Source organism: Peromyscus maniculatus, chromosome 10 (genome assembly GCF_049852395.1).
Source record: "Peromyscus maniculatus bairdii isolate BWxNUB_F1_BW_parent chromosome 10, HU_Pman_BW_mat_3.1, whole genome shotgun sequence".
Taxonomy (NCBI): Eukaryota; Metazoa; Chordata; class Mammalia; order Rodentia; family Cricetidae; genus Peromyscus; species Peromyscus maniculatus.
Genome location: NC_134861.1, coordinates 12,712,644 through 12,734,942, shown reverse-complemented (window position 1 = coordinate 12,734,942; position 22,299 = coordinate 12,712,644). Strand labels below are relative to the sequence as shown.

At 40.9% G+C, this 22,299-nt stretch overlaps 1 protein-coding gene across 2 annotated transcripts in view; it reads right to left on the bottom strand.

Moving 5' to 3' along the window:
• Nucleotides 1-22,299, bottom strand: part of Abca13 (ATP binding cassette subfamily A member 13) — a 432,541-nt gene that overhangs the window by 170,468 nt on the left and 239,774 nt on the right. For both annotated transcript variants that reach the window (XM_076545963.1, XM_076545964.1), the window contains 2 exons: nt 20,563-20,662; nt 2,378-2,648 (listed from right to left, as the gene is read on the bottom strand). In XM_076545963.1, the coding sequence (XP_076402078.1) occupies nt 2,378-2,648; nt 20,563-20,662 (371 nt within the window). The remainder of the gene's footprint in view (nt 1-2,377; nt 2,649-20,562; nt 20,663-22,299) is intronic.

Sequence of the window (22,299 nt, the reverse complement as noted above, 5' to 3'; positions counted from 1 at the left end):
TATTAATACTGGGGGAAATGGCCACCCTATTAAAATTAATATACAGATTCAACACACTCACCATCAAAATTCTAATGTCATTCACAGAAATAGACAAAAAGAGTAATATGAAAATCCTACAGAAGCATAAAAAAATTACAGATAACCAAAGTAATTCTGAGCAAAAGGAAAAATTTAGAGTTCTCACCATACCTGATGTCAAATTATAGTCTAGAGCCACAGAAACAAAAGCAGTGTGGTACTGAACAAAAACAGTCATGCAGCCTGACAGGACAGAATAAAGGACAAAGACGAAATCCCACAAAGACATCAGCACTTGATTTTGACCAGGATGCCAAAAAAGCCAGACAACATATTGAAGAAAACTTTCTGAACAGGACTCTGTTAGCTCAGGAAAAAATGTCAACAACTGCCAGTCTCAAGAGATTTAGAAGTGTCTGCTCAGAAAAAGAAACGGAGCCTACAGAACAGGAGAGAATACTGCCTAGCTCTTCATCCGACAGAGGATTGATAGCTACACTATACAAAGAACTCAAAGACTGAATAAGGAAATAAACAACCCAATAAATATACATGTCAATGACATGGACAGACGGCTGTCAAAAGATGATCAATAAACATGAAAAAATGGTCACCTTTGCTAGCCATTGGAGAAACGCAAATTGAAACCAAGATTCCATTTTACCACAGTCAGAATGACAGTCAGTCGTCAAGAAAATAAGCACAAATGCTGGCTAGGCTTTGAACAAACGGAAGCCCTTAAACACTGTTGATAGGAATGTAAACTAGTCCAGCCATTTTGGAAATCAGCAGGGAAGCTATTCAAAAATATTAAAAAAGAGGCCTCAACCCTATACAAACAACTATAGGCAACTGAGTACAGTTGTGAGCCAAAAAGGTGGCCTTCCCCAGGGAAGAGCACACCAACTGGTTGTCCAGTGCCAAACAGTCAGCCCTGAGAACATACATACAAGTGATATAATATGGACTGAATAGGTGGTATTTAGGAATACATAGGTATATGTGCATACACATATGCATGCAATTAAAACAAAGAAGCCATGAATGTGAAGGCAAGCAGGGAGGGGAATATGGAAGAGTTTAGAGGTAGGAAAGAGAAGGGAGAAATGGAATTAAATTATGATCTCCAAAATAAAAAAAATAAGTATTGCAAAATAATAAAAAGAAGACACATGAAGCCAAGTAGCCCTATTTCCAGAGAGCCCACAGAGACTATTTGTAAAAAGTGAAACCAATTTATGTTTAAAATAAATGAAAATTCAATGGAAAAAAAATAAAAGAATGGATCAGTCAGTTCAATCTCTTTTGGGTTTATTTGAAGATTTCCAAGTTAAAATAGCACAGAGCTATTTGCACATCAATATTTATTGTAGGCCGTTCACTGTAGCTAAAGTACGGAACCAACCTCAGAGGCTGAGCAATGGAGGAATAGAGAAGATGCAGCATGTGTATGGAGTTGAGGTAGGGAAGCTTTTAGAAGTGGGTCCCAATGGAAGGCAATCAGGTCAGGTGGGTTCCCCCACGAGAGGTGATCCCCTGGGACCTGATTAATCCTGTAGAGAATGGGCTGTGACAAGGGCATTAAAGATGACCCTGAAGAGAAACCAGACAAGCTGACGTAGAGATGATGTGTAATTTTCTAGGTGCCAAATTCTTCTGTCTCAACTACAAGATGGGTGCCCTGAGAAAGTTCTGTGTAGACTAACAAATTTCTCCCCAATGTTTTACCAACAAATCTGCCCGGCAGACCTGAAAATGTTAATGATCTTGATCCAATTCAGCATGAGCCATATAGTGTCTTGCTGGGAGGGATATGCAATTGGGGGTCTTTGTCATAAAAACAGCTGTGGAGGGCTTTGTATAGTATACAATATATATACACGTCTCTAAAATGCTAAAATATTGAGAATATACCTAGTCCTCTATTTCTTGCTAAGGGCCAGGCTGCTGGAGTGTGTCAGCCCCTTGACCTCATGTCCCCTTGCACACAGGATGTTCGGCTACTGGAAGTAGCCAATCAGTGGTTGAGTCCAGGCCTGTCCTATCAGCTACTATAAGTCAGCCCTCAAAAGAGCCTCTCGGATTTTCCTTGTGTATTCTGACCTCAGAAGTAATAAAAGTATTGATATTAGGAGGACAGGGGCTAGGGACCAAAGCGAGGGCCTTGGCCAGGCTAGGCAAGTCCTTGACTTGTGTGTTATCCTCCAAACTCCTTATATGAGAGTTTTTATCTGATATTAGAAAAGAAAAAGAAGAAGAAGAAATTGATGGCATTGCTGTATGGCATCATTGGCTCAGCACTCTACACCAACACAGCCATAAAGTTGCTTCTAAACAACAGAAAAGAGTCTCTTACCTGAAAAAGTAAGTTTCTGCAGTCTCATAGTGTCCAGGTGTCAGTTTGAGAGGAGGGTACGTGGTAGCCAGAGGCTGCACCATGAACAAGGCCATGGCCAAGGCCACAAAGAGCACGGGCAATAGCAGGTCTGAGGCGGTGCTTTTCCGGGCTCGTAGTGTATGCAGTAGCCGCTTCCTCAGGAGTGCCACGGCCTGTCCCAGAAGCAGCTGGAAACCCCCCATGGGCTCAGACAGGGCCCATACAGGTGGAGTCCTCCCAGGAGAGACACCTGTAGGGGATGAAAGATGGACAGAGTGAGTAGGATGCGGATGTCTGGGGCTCCTTGCTCCTACCTGGTTCTGATGAATCTCTCCATTTATCCTGTAGAGACCCTGGACCACCTTTCAGGTGTCCTTACACTAAAGGAAAGCTTATCTATCCAACCACTTCTGGGCTTCCCGGACCCCTGTTCTGGAGACTATACTATGACTTGAAACACTAAACATGGGAACCAAGTACTTCTATGTTCCCTGACGTAACTTCTGAAGCGCGGGGGTGGGTAAGTGAGAAAAGACCTTCTCCAATGCACCTGGGGGTTAAAATGAAAACTGAAGCACAGGTGAATTCTGAGGCATCAGAGACAGAAAGGGGGGCAGGAGGTGCTAGGAATCCCACCACTCTGATTGAGCTGGCTAAGGAGAGAAGGGCTGAAGAGCTGATCTCTCTTCAGCACCCATTCTCCACCCTCCATCTCCCTATTCTTTTCTTCTACCTTAATTTGGGTCTTTCCTAGGAAAGCTGCAGATTGTGGGTACATGCTGGAAATCGGGAAGAACCATGACCCCTGCTCTCTGTCTCTCATGTCACTAGCCATAGCTCCTCCTGTGCTTCCCACCTTCACCTGCAGAGAAGAGAGCTGCTCTCCATCCTGAGGCAGGACCTGTGCTCCAGGGACAGATTCCAAAAGTTCCATGCCCTCATTAATCCTATCCCTCCATCCTTCCTTTGTGGGAAGCCTCTAGGACCATGCAACATTTTTGAAAGGAAAGCGTGGGCTGTGAACGGGCAATGTGCACATCTAAAACATTCCTCAATAGTGAGCAGCTACAGTCATTACCTCTCCTCTGTACACCTGCCCCAGGGGAGTAGGCCACAGCTTCTAGACAAAGCTGAAAGGGAGGCAAACCCAGGCAGGGGCTTCAACCTGGCCCTGTGGGAAGGATGAGCTTGCTCAGTCACCCCCAAGAGCAGCTTTTCCCAAGGTCTAAGGTTCTCCAGCAAAACAAACCTCGTACAGAGCATTTTGCAATGAAGGTAATGACATCAGAGAACAGCTGTAGGAACTGATTGTCCTGTTCACAAGCACCGAAGTAAACGGCAGTTTGTAAAAGAACAGCAAATTAGCTCCGCAATAAAATAAAACAGGAGCCACTTTTGAAAGATCAGTTATTTGTGATAGTGTTAAGAGGGGAGCTGGAGTACTGTGGTGTTAAACCTCATATCTGTATTACTCCTTTGTTTGTCTAAGGTACTGAATGATGACCTATATATGGCAGGTATCGGGTTGTTTGGTTTCTGTCCAAAAACACACAACAGGGGTTGGGATGAACACGTAAAGAAATAATGCAGCACAATGGAGCACGGTGCTGGGATCCATATAGGAAAAGCTTACTGGGTTGGAAGGAGAGAGTTCAGAGAGTTTGTAAGCAGAAAGGCAAGGCAGGAGATGCTGATCACCATGAATTACAACATAAATCATTCAGCTATAGCATAACACAGGGTACCCTCGCAGCATGTGGCAGGGCAGGAAGTGAACAGCGTTCAGAAAGAAAAGCCAAGACAGTCCTCTACCCAGGCCTCAAGATGCCTCCAGCAGTCACCCTCACCCCCCCACACCCCTGCTTAGATCTGTGCATCATACGGCTCAGGCAAGCTATAAGGAGGAGAGGATAAACATCAGATTTATCTGGAAACTTTAAAAATGCCAACTTCCTGGCACTATTTCAGAAAGCCATCCGAGTCTCAGACAAATGAATGTGCTCATTCTGACCTCCCTGCTGCTGAGCCTGGCTGTGGTCATATTTAATGCATTATCAATGGTGGCCCAGATGCGGCTCCCATAAAACACTTACCTCAGCCCATACAGGGACATTAGTTCCAGAAAAGGAAACTAAGCATGATGCTTTCACTTCTGTGATGCTGCACAATACCCACATTCGGCATGCATGCAGTTGCAGTAGGAGAGCTACCCATGAGCCCACTGGAGATCAAAGTCCTGACAGGTCATCGGGTTGCCCACTCTCGGAATTTCTAGGCGTGATTTTTGAGATAATGGCGTGAGGTCTTTGCTCACTTCTGACTAAGGAGCTCTGTTAGGCAAATGGCTTGTGCTGCTGTGCTCCAAAGGGCACTGAAGGACCCCGGGCAGGTCCTGTGACTTTTTCATCTCTCCCATAGTCACCACTTCCAAAAGTCACACACCACAAATAGCCCTTTCTGCAGGATCTTTTGATATCACATCTGACTGCCCACATTTATACATTAGGCACCTTCTCATGTGTGTGTAGAGCAGGGAAAAGATTTCAAGGGTTGTTTGTGTAGGAGGAAAGAGCACATCAAACGTCTCCTCAGAAAGTTCTCCCTGGTGATGAAATGAGTGTGGAAGGAGAGGTGGAGAAATATGAGGCGATACGGTTCCATGTTGGCAGTGCTCTCTGTCCTTAAAGAGCTTTGTGAGTGCCATGGAATGGTGGGAGAAATTCAGTCTTCACTAACCTGGATGGGAATCCTCTGTCATCCACCCTCATACTGGGTGACTTTTGAAAAACTACATAACCTCTCTGAATGCCATCTCCTCAATTATGAAAGAGAGTTTTAAAATAATTTCCCTCCACCTAATGAGGGTTATTAGGCTATTTATGAAACTATCAAAACAGTCACCATGTTGACCTCCAGTTACAGCAAATGTCCATCAGACAGCCTCAGTAAGTCTGTGGAAGGAAGGTGTGCCTCCTATCGAGAAGAATGTTCTACCTTTCCATATAAGTTAATTGGATGTAAATGAGAAAAATAAAAGGCTAAGATACTTTACAGTTATGAATCAACCACCATTCAAATATTCATGGCTAAACTTATAAAAGCATTCATATGAATAATTTAATAGACAAAATTAAAATGCTGGATCAAATTGTTATGAATTGTCTTGTTTGACTTATGAGTGCAATTATATTCAAGGACTCCAGTTACATTTACAATTATGTATTCCCATTTACTCAGACCATCAAGCTGCTTATGGAAAATGTCCAAAGTTTTTTTTTTAACGTGATGAGATGACTGTAACTCTTCAAATGTTAGCACCTGGTGGAGCACTGAGGTGAAAATGGGGGCTTTATGTATGATGCCCACATTACTTACAACACTGATGTTCTGGAAGATTTAGGGTGGAAGTGTCGCCAGTGTAAGGCTTTCATGTTAATGAAAGTAAATGCTCAGAACAACATACTCATAATGTGCCTGATATGCAGTTCATGAAAATTAGAAATAGTCAGTTGAGATATATTGTAAAAATAAGGCAGTAATTTGGCTCCTCAACTCATCTAAATGACAAAGGTTACAAATAATGTTAGCACCCAACATTACTGAGTGCTCAAGGAAAGGGTCTGACAGCACATTCCCGGTGAGAGGACAGATCCAGAAAGTCCCTTATGTCAAATAAACCCAGGTCTTCTTGAATTTGCTTATTTCTGATTCTAGAGCTGTGTTGATTCAAACCTGGAAATCCATCAAGTGTGTAAAGTGAGGTGTTAGACCTTACACAAAAAAGCATCTAACACACAGGGACTAATTGGACAAGTCACAGTGTAGGCTGAGCACCTCTTACTGTAGATGTTTGGAACTAGAAAGAAGTGTTTGACACTTCAGGTGTTCCTCAGTTTGGGGATATTGGTTTATGCAAAATGATGATGGGCCCCCAAGTCCAAACACCAAGTCCATTTGAATTTTACATTATTCTCATGTGCATTACTGGAAGATAATTTTACACAATCCTTTGAGTATGTCTTGGTTCTGTCTGCAGCTCACATATGAGACCTAGTGGAAAGCTTCCCACTTGTAACATCTGGTCAGTACTCACAGAGTTCAGACTTCAGAGCAGTGTAGATTTGGATCAGGACACTTAGCATGTGCAACAGTGGAACATATAACAAACTGAATACTAAGTATACAGAGAATTTATTTCTTCAAGTCTATAGATAAATAAAACAACTGAAATGGAATTATATCACCTTTTGAAAGACAATGTTTACACAGAAACGTGGAAGAGAGTTCCATTAAAAGGATGGGGGGGGGGATACAGCCCTGCAGCATCAACACTGTGCATGGCCCACAGCATCAGCAGCACACATCAACCAAGACAAGGAGCATCAAGACATGTGCTTATGGAAAAATTCACATAATATGAATAGCCCATGCAGAAGAAATAAAATCCATTAAAGACACCAAAACTAAACAAGAAAAACTAAATTTAGTATGGTTATGTTCAGTGAAAGCTTGTCTTTTATCTAATAAGTATATATACAAATACTACTTGATAAAATAGAGGTTTTTGATGTCTGAGCCCATTTTAGCCCACTTGCAAGCTACTATTTGTGTGCCAAGACTGTGGCTACTTGCATCTCCTTCTTCACAATTTCCTGGATTATTTCAAAACTGAATATTCATCTTGTTATCCATAGTCATTTTGTGAAGATGACATACATGTTCAGGAAGTGAAGAACACTTTCATGAGACACAAACAAGATAATTGTCTGTTCATTTCATTATAGAACTTCAATTTGAGATGGATATTTAGAATCTCACAGTAAAAACTGAATGTAGGGGCTAACACCTATCATCCAGAACTCCAGAAGCTGAGGCAGAAGGATCATTATTTTGAGGTCATTGAGAAAGACTGTCTTAAACATTAGACCTTAAACAGAAGGTCTAGAAATGTAGTTCAGTGGTAGGATACTTTTCTAGAATATGAAAATCCCTCAGATCAATTCTCAGCACCCCCAAATCATCACGCCATTCAGTATTTCATATATTTATAATTGAAGCTGATAAAGATGATGGTACAAAATAAATTAAAAATTAAGAAATAAACTATATCCTTATTCCTGTTATTTCTATTGTAGACCTTTGCATTAAGTGTATAAGTAAAGTTCTCAAGGGACCTTGGAGTCAAATGCACAAATCAAACAACACAGCAGAACACAGGGTCACGGGCAGGGCTGTTTGCTGACAGTGTAGGAAGGGTGAGAGGAGGAGGAAAGCTGCTCCGGGAACTGGAGGAATCTTAGGACACAAGGTAGAAATGGACTGAGCTGCTGAGGGAGGTGCGAGTGTCAATCTCTACTGCAAACCAGGCATGACCTTGGATTGCCACATCATAGACATGAAAAGACATAAATACCTAGACTGTTCTTACCAACCTATGCAGTGTGATGACTCGAGTGAGCCCCAGGGGAACCTCAATCAGATGTATGCTTCTTTGAGAAATGTGTTTTAATAAAAGAACTAGATGTCCTTAAGATGGGTTTGAATTCTGTAAATGTCTCAGAGGAAGCACATGGCCTAGCACCAGCTGTCAGCCTGCCTGTGTTCCTGTGTGTCTCATCTGAACTCTCTGCACACTGGTAGCAGGGAAAGTTCCCTCAGTTTTTTCCTTTATGAAACAAATGCTTAGATGGGCTAGTTTTCAGTCTTTGTTCTGCTTTCAAAATACTCTTAATAGTGTGACAGTTGCCCGAACCATGACTAAATTGTCTTATACTCACTACTTATAGTTTCCTTAGAACCAAAACAACAAATTCAAGTGTCTTTTTCTCCAGGAGGAATAGAGGAGAAGAGGACAAATAGAGATCCAAAAAGAGGATGGAAAGAAAAAACAAAAACAAAAAAAAGAACATTTGTTTTGTGACCCTTACATAGCTATTAATTCAGCATAAATCTCAAAAGACAATTATTTCATAAATATGATGATAATAATATGCACAAACTTGATCTATAACTTTAGTTAACTATGTATTTCAACACCAATTAATGATGTTTAATTCTTTGAAAGAGTATCTAAGAGGAGGCTGCATTGATCTAAATAATTTCATGGGTGGCTTCTCAACATTGTCTTAACAAATGTTTATGAAACTTTGCTCATCTGTGATGATGACCATATTGCTTTTATAATGTTATTTTTCTTAAGATGTTAGAAACAAGATCGCCAGGTGAATGAGCAGTTTTCTCTGTCATGTCACTGAAGTCGCCAATTGCTGCACAGCCGCAGCTTCATGGAGGCGTTCTTTGAAAACTACACTTGTAATAATAGCCCAAGTGTGATAAGTGGCAGATTAGAATTTCACCATGGAACAAGGTCATCACTTGCACAAACGATGCTTTTTATTAATTTAAAAGCTTCTAAATCCACTCTGCCCAAACCTGCCTTCAACAGAGACAACAGCTCAACCTTCAAAACGACCAAAAAATGCAGTTCCACAACCTGGCCAGTCACAGAAATGCTGAGGGCTCCAACTTCCCCTGAAATGTGTCAAGGATAGATCCTCCACCCCACAATGGTCCCACTTAGTGTTTCCAAACGTGGACTTCCTGTGTGGTTTGAACTAATTATTCTGGAAATGGTGCTGTATCCCAAGTCATGATTTCCATGTGGCTTTGCTGCAGGCCCCTATTCTGATCATGCACAGAAGGCAGTGTGTACTGTAGATAAACACATGTGTCCCATTGCTGGTCCTCCATCTTGGGTTTTCTTAGATCAGTGCCTTAAGTAATTTTTTTTTCTGCTAATACAAATTGGACCCCTCAAGGAAGCACCTGAGACGTGTCCACTGGGAGTCAATAAATGTAACTAAAAAGAAGAAAAAAAAACCCTCTCTGCTACTAAAGCCTCTCTTCAGTCTGAGCTCAGTGCTCATCCCCTTGCTATTCTCATCTTTGTCTTCATGGGCACCATGGTCCTTGTAACTGGAAAGAGGTGACTGAGTTTAATCACCTATCCTCAGCTCTCAGCACACTCTCCACTCCAATAAGACAGTAAAGTCTGAAGATTGAGTGCACAGGTGAACAGCCATCAAGGGATGATCCAGCATCCTTATCTATCACCTTCCTGAGCCAAGGCTTCTCTTTCTCCTGGGCTCATTATTCTCCCACATAGATAATGTAACAGCAACTATCTGTCTCTTCCAGTCCCTTTATCCTCTTCATTCCTTTCTCTGCAGTGGCAATCCTGGTTACTGGGTTCATCCACAGCGTATCACACTGTGACAGTTCGAACCCTTTATGTGAGCAATGTGCTAGCAGGTCACAACTTTATTCAAGGGCCATTGTGTCAAGATGTGTTAAGGTTGGCCTACATTCACCTCTTAAGTTTTATAGATAGGCATTCTGAATTCAGGTGAGAACAGTAGGTAGGAAGTGCATAGGAATGCCTTCGGGGACTTGTGGGAGGATAAGGATGAAGAATATGATCAATAGAAGATGCCTTCAAGTCATTAACTGGTGCCCCACTTCAAGGTAATTTGCTGAGTATGATTTTTGTTTTAAAGCTAAGTATTTGACAAAGCAAAGTCATGTTTTTGTACTATGGTCTAAAGAGATAAATACAGCTGTTTACAACATCCCTGGGCATGTCCATTTACTAGGGAGGAGATGAAATTTAAGGAGCTCTGGAAAAGATGGAAAAGCTACAAAACTCCAAAACCTACATTGCTCTCACACTCCAACTTGTATGTACCCACTATATGTGAAAAATTCTACACTATGAAATTAACATTCATGAACAAATATATTCACTTATTACATAAAATTACCCCTAGGCTATGTACATATGTGCTGAAACACCAATGAATTTTATGTTTAGACTTGGGAATCTCATTCCCATGGCTCCTCTTTATGTATATTTAAATATTCCTAGATCTGAAATACTTCCAAGTTCTGCTCAGGAAGTCAGGTCATGGAGCCTTGCTCACCGTGGCTCCAGTGAGGAAGTAAAAGCTAGAGAAGAATTGAAGAAACCTGTCTGGACCTGTTCATCACAGCTTCCTGTGGAGAGAGAGAGGGGCCAGGAAAGGTTGCCCCAAGCTACTCTCATCCTGAATTATCCAAGATGGCCCGCCATTACTCGGAGGCAATAGCTCCACTTCAGATGAATGAAGCACACCCTTGTCAAATATTTCATACCAAGATGATATTCCAACGCAGAAAATGAGGATTGGAACTATTCATCACCAGCTCCGGGAGCTTTTTGTGGCAGCTCTGATCTGCATGGTGACAGGAATTACAGCTTCACACTCTTCCTACTTCCCACTGCCCCTGATAGAAGTCGCTGCTTCCTGGCACCTGCCACCACCGATTATCCTGCCCAAGTCTATTTCAATTCCATTTTATTTTGGCAGCCTCTTTACTGCAGAGCACCCTGCTGTTAGCTCTCTGCTGGTTTTAACTAACGTGGAAAACAAACCTTCTTTGGCATGTATAATTGGCAGCAGCCATGTCCCCCCCACTCCCCCTCCCCACCTTGCTCTCAGGGATGGAGCGTTTTGAAGTTCAAGGAAATGTAGACAAAGAGGAAAAGACAGCCCTGTGGATTTAACACCATGGTGAAGCCTGAGAGACACATACAGAATTTGGAGCAGCTCTTTGAAGAGGCAGTAGATTATAGCAGACCTTCCTGGGACAGGCTGTGCAAACAGGATTGTCTTTAAAAGCAAAGGAGAGCTTGCAGACCCTTCAAATTAATCACTGCCAAAATTGCTTTCCATCCATAGAAGTGGTAGCAATTAGGAAGGAAATACAGAGGATTACATCTTGGGAGGAAAAAAAGGAGAGGGATTTTATGTAAAATGCTACTGACAAGCCATTGAGCTAAAAATTTAAATGTGATCTCAGATCTCAATGAGGGGATGAGGCTTCATTAAAAAATGACCAAAAAAAAAAGAGCAGAAAAGAGAAAAGCCGTGGCAATGCCTTGTATAGAAAAGATAGCCATTCACCCCAGCTTCACTCAGCATTAGCTTTGTGATCTTTCACATGAACTTTAGGCTTAAAAAGCACTAGAGAGCTATTCATAATACTGACCACAGGCCATTTAAATCAGAGGAAACTGGAATGACAGTTAAAACAGTAAATGCCACAAGGTTTGGTGGTACGCACATCTCTAACCTTAGCACTCAGGAGACTGAGTCAGAAGGATGGAGAGTTCAAGGCCAACCCAGCCTGCACAGTGAACCATTCCTAGAGAAAGAGTTGCAAGGCAGTGGCAGGAGGGGGAAAGAAGGAGGAAGAGAAAGGGGAGGCAAGCTGGAGGAAAGGTAAGTACCCAGAATCAAATTCTGTGAACGTTACCTGTAAGAATATTCTATTCTAACAAGCACCCAGCTGACTTTTCAACCTTCGTTTAAAACTGTATTTTGCAAGACAGTAGCCATAGTGATGGCACATCTGTAGCGATGATGCCATGTACTCTGAAATCATAATGTGAACAGGATGAGGCCATGGGGTCACAATTGCCTGTACCTACCTATTCAAAGAACATATTCTGGTTCAAACATCTCTTTCTGTCTCTCTCTGTCTCTCTGTCTCTGTCTCTGTCTCTCTCTCTTTCTCTCTCTGCCATCTACTCATTCATCTGGCCAGTTACAATCTTTGAATGGGCAGTAGTGTTAAGCAAGCACGGTGACTTAAATGTAGTCTGTCACTATGCTGTGAGAGGCAGAGAGGAAGATCTTCTTAAAAGTTTTCTCTCTGCTGGGTGGTGGTGGCTTATGCCTTTAATCCCAGCACTTGGTAGGCAGAGGCAGGTGGATCTCTGTGAGTTCAAGGCCAGCCTGGTCTCCAAAGCGAGTTCCAGGAAAGGCACAAAGCTACACAGAGAAACCCTGTCTCAAAAAAACAAAAACAAAAACAAAAAAAAAAGTTTTCTCTCTAGTCTGGTGAGCAGGAGATGATTTACAGAACAGACAATTAACTCATACAAAGATCAGCTCAGAGCAGGCAGAGGAAGAGCCTGCAGGGCAGAGAGATGAGCAGATCTGAAGACACTGAGTGCAAGGGGCAGCTTGACCTGCCCAAGAAATGGAAATCCACATATGAGAAAAGGAGATCCAGGGCTTGGTATGTATCTTCTTAGGAGCCCATGGGCAGAATTTGAACCCAAGAAGACAAAAGTTATCAAATGTTTTTAATCAAGAATAATGAGATCAAACAATTTAAAGGAAGACTGGCTACAGGAGAGATTATGCTCCAATTGAAATCCAGGGAAAACTGAACATGGAGTGAGAGGATGCTCGGACATTCCTGTTTGCCCACTGGCTACAGCAATGGCATACTCCCACATCACAAACAAAAAGGGAGAAAATAATTTATGGGCAGACAGGGTGAGTTTGGACATTCACTGGTGCAAGTACCTTGGAGACATGTACACAGAACTATGTAGAAGCAACCAGGGAAGCATTCTGAGCTAATGTACTTCTGAGCAGCAGTGGTACAGGAGTGAAGTGGACAAGGCTGAAACAGAGGCCTGTGGGAACGCTGGAAAGAGGGGAAGGTGAGCATTTAGGAGCATTCCATTAGGAATGGCTGAGAGATGGAGCTGGATAGGAAGACTGACGAAGAAAGCAAACTGAGGAGGAATAATATTCAGAGGAAAATTAAAATGTGAGATCTTAGAGTCCAAAGACAATTCTCCCATAAAAGAGAGAGGTCGTTATTGCCATGAAAGGACAGACGCTGCCCTATGAACCTGGTGTCATGTTGACCACCAGTGTGTGGTGGTATTGTGTTCCCCAAAATATCGTGTACCTTAATAAACTTATCTGGGGTCAGAGAACAGAAAAGCCACTAGTTAGGCAGTGATAGCACACGCCTTTAACCCTAGCATTTCAGAGACAGAAATCCCTCTGAATCTCTGTGAGTTCAAGGCCACATTGGAAACAGCCAGGCATGGTGACTCACACCTTTAATCCCAGGAAGCAAGGCTTTAATCCTAGGGAGTGATGGTAGAAAGCAGAAATGTATATAAGGCGTGAGGACCAGAAACTAGAAGCTTTTGGCTGGTTAAGCTTTCAGGCTTTTAAGCAGCAGTTCAGCTGAGAGCCATTGGGATGAGGACACAGAAGCTTCCAGTCTGAAGAAACAGGACCAGCTAAGGAACTGGCAAGGTGAGATAGCTGTGGCTTGTTCTGTCTCTCTGATCTACCAGCATGGACCCCAATAACTCGCCTCGGGTTTGATTTTATTAATAAGAACTTTTAAGATTCATGCTACACCAGTGAGTGTAGAACAGGCTTTCCCAGTGTGACAGAGACCCCAATAGGCACATGCAGAAGATGAGCTTGCTTAGGTACATTAGGCAGCTCGGGCTCCAGTAGCAAAGTGGACAGCTCAAGGCACGGATATTTACCAACTGTTCAAGAGGCAAGTACAAGGTCACACCCACTGGGCTGTTGTTTTATGAGACCTCTCTCCCTGTCTTGTAAATGGGATTTTGTCCCAGTGTCTCTGCCCTCTGTTTTTATTAAATTCACTTTCAACCTTTTGTATGCTATGGCGTGATCATCCCACGTATGGTACCAGTTATGTGGGATGAGCATCTATCTGTGTGACTTCATTTAACTGTAACCATAATCAACTGTTTGCCGCATCTTATATCCAGGACTAGGATTGGGGTATGGACATATGAATTGTGATGGAATGTAGTTGAGTTCACAATAGCATTATACTGCCATAAAATGACAGAGACTAGAATAAGAATTTGTTATTTTTTAAAAAAAAAAGCATGAAGAACTCAGAGATATAATATGGGTACCTCCCAGGCCTACTGACCTACTGATGTATGGTTCAGCTTAGTAACTTGAGCTTAACAAACAGGAAATCATTATTTTGAAATGAGGCCACTGTTTTTTTTTTCCGAATGCTAACTAATGTATGCATACATACATATTTTCCATAATGTATTCTATTTTATTAACATATACATTGTATGATGATTTGGCTATGTGTAATATCATAATATACCTTAGTTTAGTAGGCCTAGGGTAGGCCATGTCAAAGAAGTAAAATGATCCAAAGAGACCCTATGACAAGTGCAACGACTAGAAAGAAAATCTTGGTGTTAGAAGCACTGAGGTTTTGTACAAGTCAGATATCCACTCTCAACTCAAGCTTGCTTGCAAATTAGCAGCAAGGATCAAATGAGAAAAATACAAATACCTGGAAGGGTCCCGCAATCAAGTCTGATGCACTCACACGGAAAAACAACAACAACACAAAATGATAAATCCTTTTGCCATTAAGAAGTGACTTCTACCCCACTGTGTAGACCCAGTAACACTGTGCAGTTCCAGACACCCAGGCATCAGTCTTCAAAACCCATTTCTGTAGAGCTGCTGGGTCCCTATGATTTAGAAGAATATATTTCATATTTTATTTCCCCTTCATCAATCTTTCTGAGCAGTGAGTGACTTGAGAGCTGGCCTTTGGATGATATACAGCTTGTGCAGAAGGAAGGGATTCACACAGACAGGTGTAGCCTGAAGCAGTGGTCAACAGGGAGACCTCCACTTGAGCCCAGTAGAAGAGAAGGCCCTTGCCTAATGGTTATTCTAGGAACTGACTTCCTCTAGTGTGGATCTTAGCAAGGGAAATGAGATGAACTAAATCAGCATATTTAGGGATTGCACTAACATTCCTTCTAGCATCTTGACTTAACGTTCTTCTAAAGCTGCACCTACTGAGGAATATAAATTTGACTCCCACTGAGTTTTATGTGAGCATTTTATTGATTACAATAAAAGCTGGCAAACGTAGGTGATCTCAAACCAAATTTGATTCAATGTGTCTTGAAGTCATTTCTTAATTAGCAATGAAACACTTAAATAGAGCTTTAAATTATATTCTAGTCTAAAACTTTGTAATTTGAGTAATGAAACCGTGTTTCTATACCATATTAACAGTAACAATGGAAATGTTTCTGTTTCCTGGATACTGTGCCTTTAAATTCAGACACCATGTTTTCACTCTTCATGTGGCATTAGCTCTCATCACACGTATTATTTCTAATACATTTACACAGATTTTCCCTAATATTCCCCAGGTTAGGAACATACAATTGTCATTTATAAATGGATGTGTTACTACAATAAAATATATATAGGAGGAATGCATTTGTATTGTTTGTTGCCTTGATAACAATGTTTACAAGGGCCTCTTATATTTTCCTATAAAACAGTTACATATGGAAGTAATTAATATATCTTAAGAGTAATGAATACTCAAAATTAAAAACTTTAGGCAAAACACCAAAAACTTAAAGCATTTAATAGGTATGCACATTTTATGAAAAAAATTGTACAAACCATAAGACATAGAGACAAACTATGATATATATTGTAATTATGTCTAATTGCATATGTAATAATATTACTCTCAGGAAAAAGAAGGTTTGAAAAAATCTGACTACTCCATTTCTTATATGAAAGGAGATGCATACACAGGTTCATGTCTTCTGGTGGTATGGCAAAGGTCTAAGCTGTTTGCTACAAAATGTGCACAGTCTGCTTCAGTAAAAATAAACTTAAAATACTTTCCTTAAAATATATAAAACTCACAGGTAAAGCAAAATGAACAGCATTATTAAATGAATTCATGTGGCTGGTAAATATAAAGGGCTCAAGTGACAGAATTCAGTTGATTATATTTTAATGACCAAAAGCTAAAATGATTCACAGATACTCAGACCCTATGGGCCATCCTTCCTCCTGAGCATAACTGAGACATGTAGGGTGGCTGTAGTTCCTATGACTCAATATGCAGGTATAAGGGATGTTCTCAATCTGTATCTCAAGCAGGTTTGCCTGCTCACTTTGTGGAAGAAAGGGTTAAGGCCTGGAGGTTTAAATAATTTGATAGCAACTCCAGAAGATCAATTTAAGATCTGTATCAGACAAGCAACCCTGACTACTCTGTTTCAGAGGAAGGAGTGAGGGAGATGGAAGGGAGGGAGGGGGAAGTAATGAGAGAGGGAGCGAAGGAGGAAGGGAGTGAGGGGGGAAGGGAGGAGGAAAAGAGAAGGGAAGAAAGGAATTTCTAGAGCTAGAAAATACAATAAATGAATTTGGGGGAAAAAAAGAATCACAGTGTACTTGAATAGCATAGGAAAGTATCAGTGAACTTTAGGACAGTCATGGAAGTCACTGGGTCTGAGACAAAAATAGAAAAAAATGGAAAAAAAGAAGTAAGAGCCCAGAGATACAAGAGATAATATCCACTGAACCAGTGTGAGTATGTGCTTGTTTGTGTCTGTGTGTGTTCAGATTTACAGAAGGACAAATAAAAAGCAGAAATTTCCAGAAAGGTGAGGAAACAACAATGTGCAAAGGGAGCAAAATGAGTTCCAGGAAGCAGACAAACAAACCCATCACAATACATTAGAGACAAGCCGTTGACCATCTCAGAGAACTCTGAAAGTCAAAGGGAAGAGACATCTCAGTACAGGGAGCCACGGGTATCTTTGGGAAGCCATGCATGCCAGAGGCAGTAGGGTACTATTCAAAGTAGAAATACTTCTGTCAACTGATTTTTATACTTGGCATAAATAATCTGTTAAAATGAAGGTATGTTGGATGTTTATAAATAAACAAAAAGCTAAGCACATGCATTACTACTAGAGGTGCCATCTAAAAAATGTTTTAGGGTACCTCAAATTGAAATAAAATTGAAGTTAAACAATGCAGGGTTAATAAAACACAACCAGCCCCAAAATACAAGCTTTTATAGTAGACAAAAATACATGGATGAAAAACAGTATTTTGCAATTTGTCTTATATACTTTTTATTTTCTATAGAATTTAAAAGACAAAATCATAAAACAGCTATAAATTTGTGATAATGAGTACACAATATATAAAACTGTCATTTTGACAACCATACCATAGTAGGTAAGGCTGACCTTCAATGAAGTTTTTGTATGTGATTAAAGTCAACACAGTATTAATTTAAGATAGATTATATTTCTATGATATACATAATGTCATTGTCAAACAGATTAAAATGTATAAAATACACATAAATGGGGGTTTGAAATGAAAAAATATTACTACAAAAATAAATATAGACAAGTCAATAATGAATAAAAAGGTGACTAGAAAGTCCTAAGATACATACAAATAAGGACCAAAATGTTAAACAAGTACAACTGTATTGAAGTTATCGTAAAAGAATGAATTAACACTTATACCTAAAGACACAGAGTAACAGCATGATTAAAAGACAGGCTTCAACTATATGCTGTCTAGGCAACATACAAAATGGAGACATATACGCAGACAATGAAAGAATACAAAAATGTATTTGGTGCTAATAGTAAACAAAAAAAATAGAAATGGATACATTAATATCAGACCAAAACGAATAAATAGAAGACAGTTAAAAGAGAAAAGGATGTGTAGCCCTAAGGTGTACGGAAAAGTCGTATGGAAACCAACTATTTTGTAAGATAATGTAAAAGGATAACTTAAAAGAGGGTAGGGCAATGGCAATGGTAACACTGCATGGAGAGGCAATGCTATCCCCAACAGACCTGGGCTGTCTAATAATGGAAATCCCAGTGCCAAATACCTGATAACTCCCTTCAAGTTATTGGTCAGGAAGGCTCTAGAATCCCTGCAAAAGAGCATGGTCTATTGCCACTGTTCCTGGTTGTCCAGCATACCTAGATGATAAAATCCTATTGCTGACGATAACCCTTTGGTTGCAGGGCGCAGTGAAATCAAGCTGGAGTAAAGTGGGAAAATTCCTCCCTTCTGACTATCACAGTGTCAGAGATGTTGTGAAGTTACTGGTAGAGAAAAGGTAGTAATAGTTTTACCCAGCACTGGACATTGCATACTACAATACTGACCTCTCAACAAAGATGTGTCCTTTAGTGCAATAATGATATTGCTGTTATAGGAGCAACCAACCAATATTCTGGTATGGCTGGGAAGGGAGCCTTAAGCCTCACTTCTAGCTAAAGAGCTTCTGGTAGTTAATGGCTGCTGGAGGAAGGGTAGTCAGTTTACTTCAGGGAAAGTGATCAGTATTAGGTTGCCAATACCCAGTATATTACTCCACACCCATAAGCATAAGGTCCATACTAATTAGACTCAGTGGATTACTTTTTTTAATTGTAGAGAGCATGAAGGTAGGGATATGTTGGAGGACATAGGGGAGTGGGAGGAGGAATTCAGGGTGGATATGACCAAGATGCATTGAATACATATATGAAATTATCAAAGAATAAATAAAACATTAATGTAATTAATTGCAACAGTCATTTCTTCAAAGATTTACTAAGCAACCAATAAGCACATGAAGAAATGGCCAGTCCTACTAATCAGTGTATTATTGAGGACTGGAGGAATTGGAACCTTCATGTTGTTGGTAAAAAATATGAGGTGTAGACAGATAAAAGTCTTTCGCCAATCATCAAGCATGTGATCCAGCAATTCTATTCATAGGTATCTACTTGAAAAAGCTCACCAGACACTAGCTTTGGGGGCATATTCTAATGCAAAAACAATGGAAACAACATAAGTTTTCATCAACTGATGGATGGACAAAAGAATTTGGTATTTGCAGGCAATGGGGTTTTAAGTGACAACTGAAAGAAAAATGTGTTTGTAGAAGCTGATCACAAGGACTAGCTGTATCATTCATCCACACAAAATATTTACAACAGGTTAATCTGGAGAGCTAAGATGTGTGCTTGGGCTTTCTTAAGCCTAGAGGGATGGGAATTGTAGATGAAAGTTTTTCTGTGTCCTGCCTGGTCCACAGTGGCTCATACCCAAGTAAACACACAGAGGCTTATATTAATTAAAACTGCTTAGCCATTAGCTCAGGCCACTGACTAGCTCTTACACTTAAACTCAACCCATTTCTGTTCATATATATGTTGCCACATATTCTGTAACTTTATCTGTGTGTCATTACATGCTGCTCCCTGGACAGCAGGCTAGCGTCTCCTAACTCTGCTCTTCCTCTTTCCAGAATTCTCCTTGTCTGCTTATCCTGCCTATATTTCCTGCCTGACTACTGGCCAATCAGAATTTTATTTATCAACCAATCAGAGCAACACATTCACAGCATACAGTATAATATTACCCATCAGTGAAACCTACAGAGCGATTGTTATGTGACCTAATGTTCTGTTTTAAGCACTAATAATAAAAAACAGCCCAAGATCAAGTATAATAATGGATGCACATGAGTAAAAAAAAACATTGAATTGTGTATTTTAAATGGGTAAGGTGTGGGTCATAAGAATTATGTCCCAATATTATGCCATAAACAGTAGAGATGTTTGACATAATAATTAGAGAAACGTAAATTACGACTATAGTTAGAAACCAACTAAACATCAGTTTTGACAATCAGTGTATGTGTCTTAGACCTGATCATACCAAAAGGAGAGAAAATGAGGCATTTGCAACCTCCATACAGTGCTGCAGAGAATGCACTGTTAAACATAACATCCCATTTAATTCAAGTAATGTACTCATGGTGGAAGGTGTCTGTGTCCCTAAAGTCTGAAGTTTCTGAAGAAGAGGTGTTACCTTCTGTCTCTCTAGAGCCAGGCTCTATATGTATTGGTGAGTTGTTGCTAATGTGACCAGAAGGGGACTGAATCAGAACCATAATCCCACAAACCTGGATTCTGTCCAGCTGCTGATACCTGCCCAAAGAAAGCTGCTGCATGCAAAGGTTGGGACACAGACTTATGAACACAAGGCTCATCTTTGGTGCTCTCTTAAACCACATACACATATTATTTGTAGAATATGGCTATACCTCGAAAACACACCATAGACTTAAGCAGCATTGGTCTGTGTATGAGGATGGTAAACCTAGATGAGCAAGGTTCATTATGTTAATTGTATACACTGAGAAATTTCTGCTAAGTAAGTCATGTTATTCAGGAAAGATATTCTTGTCCCTTTACAAACCAGGATATAAATCTAAGCTCTCCAACTCTGATGTAAATTTTCTCAGGACCCCTGACCATCCACTTCTGCCCCCTCACCAGGATCTTGCTATTCTGCCTTATAAAAACAGATGTTAAATGAGCTTGGTAGCCTTTTGCCTTGAACAGAAATACAAAAGGCTATGCTACTTACAGTGTTGAGGTCCAGCAGGTCTCTCATTCTGAGGTTCTAATTTGGTGTCTGGAGTGATGTGAGGCTTTTTGTTGGTATCTTGCAAAAGCATCAAAAACACCTTTTGAAAATTAAAATAAATGAGATACATGTATTTTACATTTCCTCGCAAATTACACATATTTCCATTTCTTTTACCTCAATCACCCATCAGGTCATAACACACATCAAACACATTCTGTTTCATTGATCATCTAATTAGTGTAACTCTAAGATAGCATGGGACTCTATAATACAATCGATAGGCCTACCATAGGATACAAGTCTAACTGACATGAGATTATGAACCCACAGCAGCTATACAGGTGAGCAAGGCTGGTCAAATCCACCACGCAACTGAATGGGGAAAGGACAGGAGACAGCAGCTGTGCTCAAGTCAGCTTGAGTTTGTGACTCACACTGCCAGCATCTTAGAAATCTCAAACTTAGGAGCCACACATTTAAAGAATGCAGTTTATTTAGGGAGGTTGCAAACTCATCTATAAAAACCATCCACGGAATGTGTACCCCACCCCCAGGGGTTATGATACACCATGTCACTAAGACAGTGAAGTTTTGACTTATCAGTGCACTATTTAATGAGAACCGGATGAAGTCCAAGCATGTATTTAAACCCTGAGACGCGTCTCAATCCAACAAAAGTATGACAAATAGACATGAGTATGAGTCAAGACAATGGGACTGTGGTGGGCTACAGACAATGAAACATTAACTGCATTTGGAGACCTGGGGGACATTTAGAAAGAGCTGAATTAAAGATCTCCAACATACACTAAGAGAGATGTTTCAGGCCCACACAGAAGTCAAAGATGCTCAGCCATGCAGCAGTGCAGCTCTATGGAAGAGGGCATCTGTGACCATGGGCACAGGGCTCACCACCCAGGTTACAAGAATGCCTCATTCGTGAAACCAGAGAATACCACTTCAGCTCATGTTTGGTAGATGCTGGCTGTAGAAGCTTTGTGCAGACCCTGGAGTGTTGCGGGACAATTGTTCACATTGTCACTCCACTGAATCAATAAAGCGACCTGGAATCAAGGATGGAGTCAAGGATTGGCTCACCAGGATTAGCCATAGAGATGTTGGAGGAGTGAGGAAGTCAGATAAGAGAGAGACAGGAAGGGAGGAGAGGGCTGGGGGGTGGGGGGTTCCAGGGCTTTGGGGTCAAGAAAACACGGATAGTAGGATCAGCCTATCGTCCCTCCACTGTTCTTGGATTTATCAAGTTTTTACCTCAATTTCCGACTCGAGTTTTTATTAATACTAGAACAATTTAGGTAAAGGCAATACTGGAGGCATACAGTATCTGCACTATCGTTATGTCTGTAGGCAAAATCCACTGGTAAGAGAGGCATGGTGCGCTGTCACTGTAGCATTAGTGAAGTCTGTACACACACTTCCATCCCTCCCATCTCTGCACGTATCTACCACAAAAACATCCACGGAGATCCACTTCCCTGGCCCTGGCCTCACTTCTAGGGTCTTAGTCTCACTGCCTATCCAACATCTAGCTCACACTCAGCGTGACCACTCTCTTCCTGAACTTCTGACTTCTCTAAACAACATCATGAGCCTGACTCTTTTAACTAAGCAAAGAGTCATGAATTTGTTGAAGTGTTTCTGGCCTGACTCTTTCCACAGGGGAAGACACATGGCGAGGGCCCCAGAGACAGAAGCAGTGAGCGAGTGAGCCCGTGG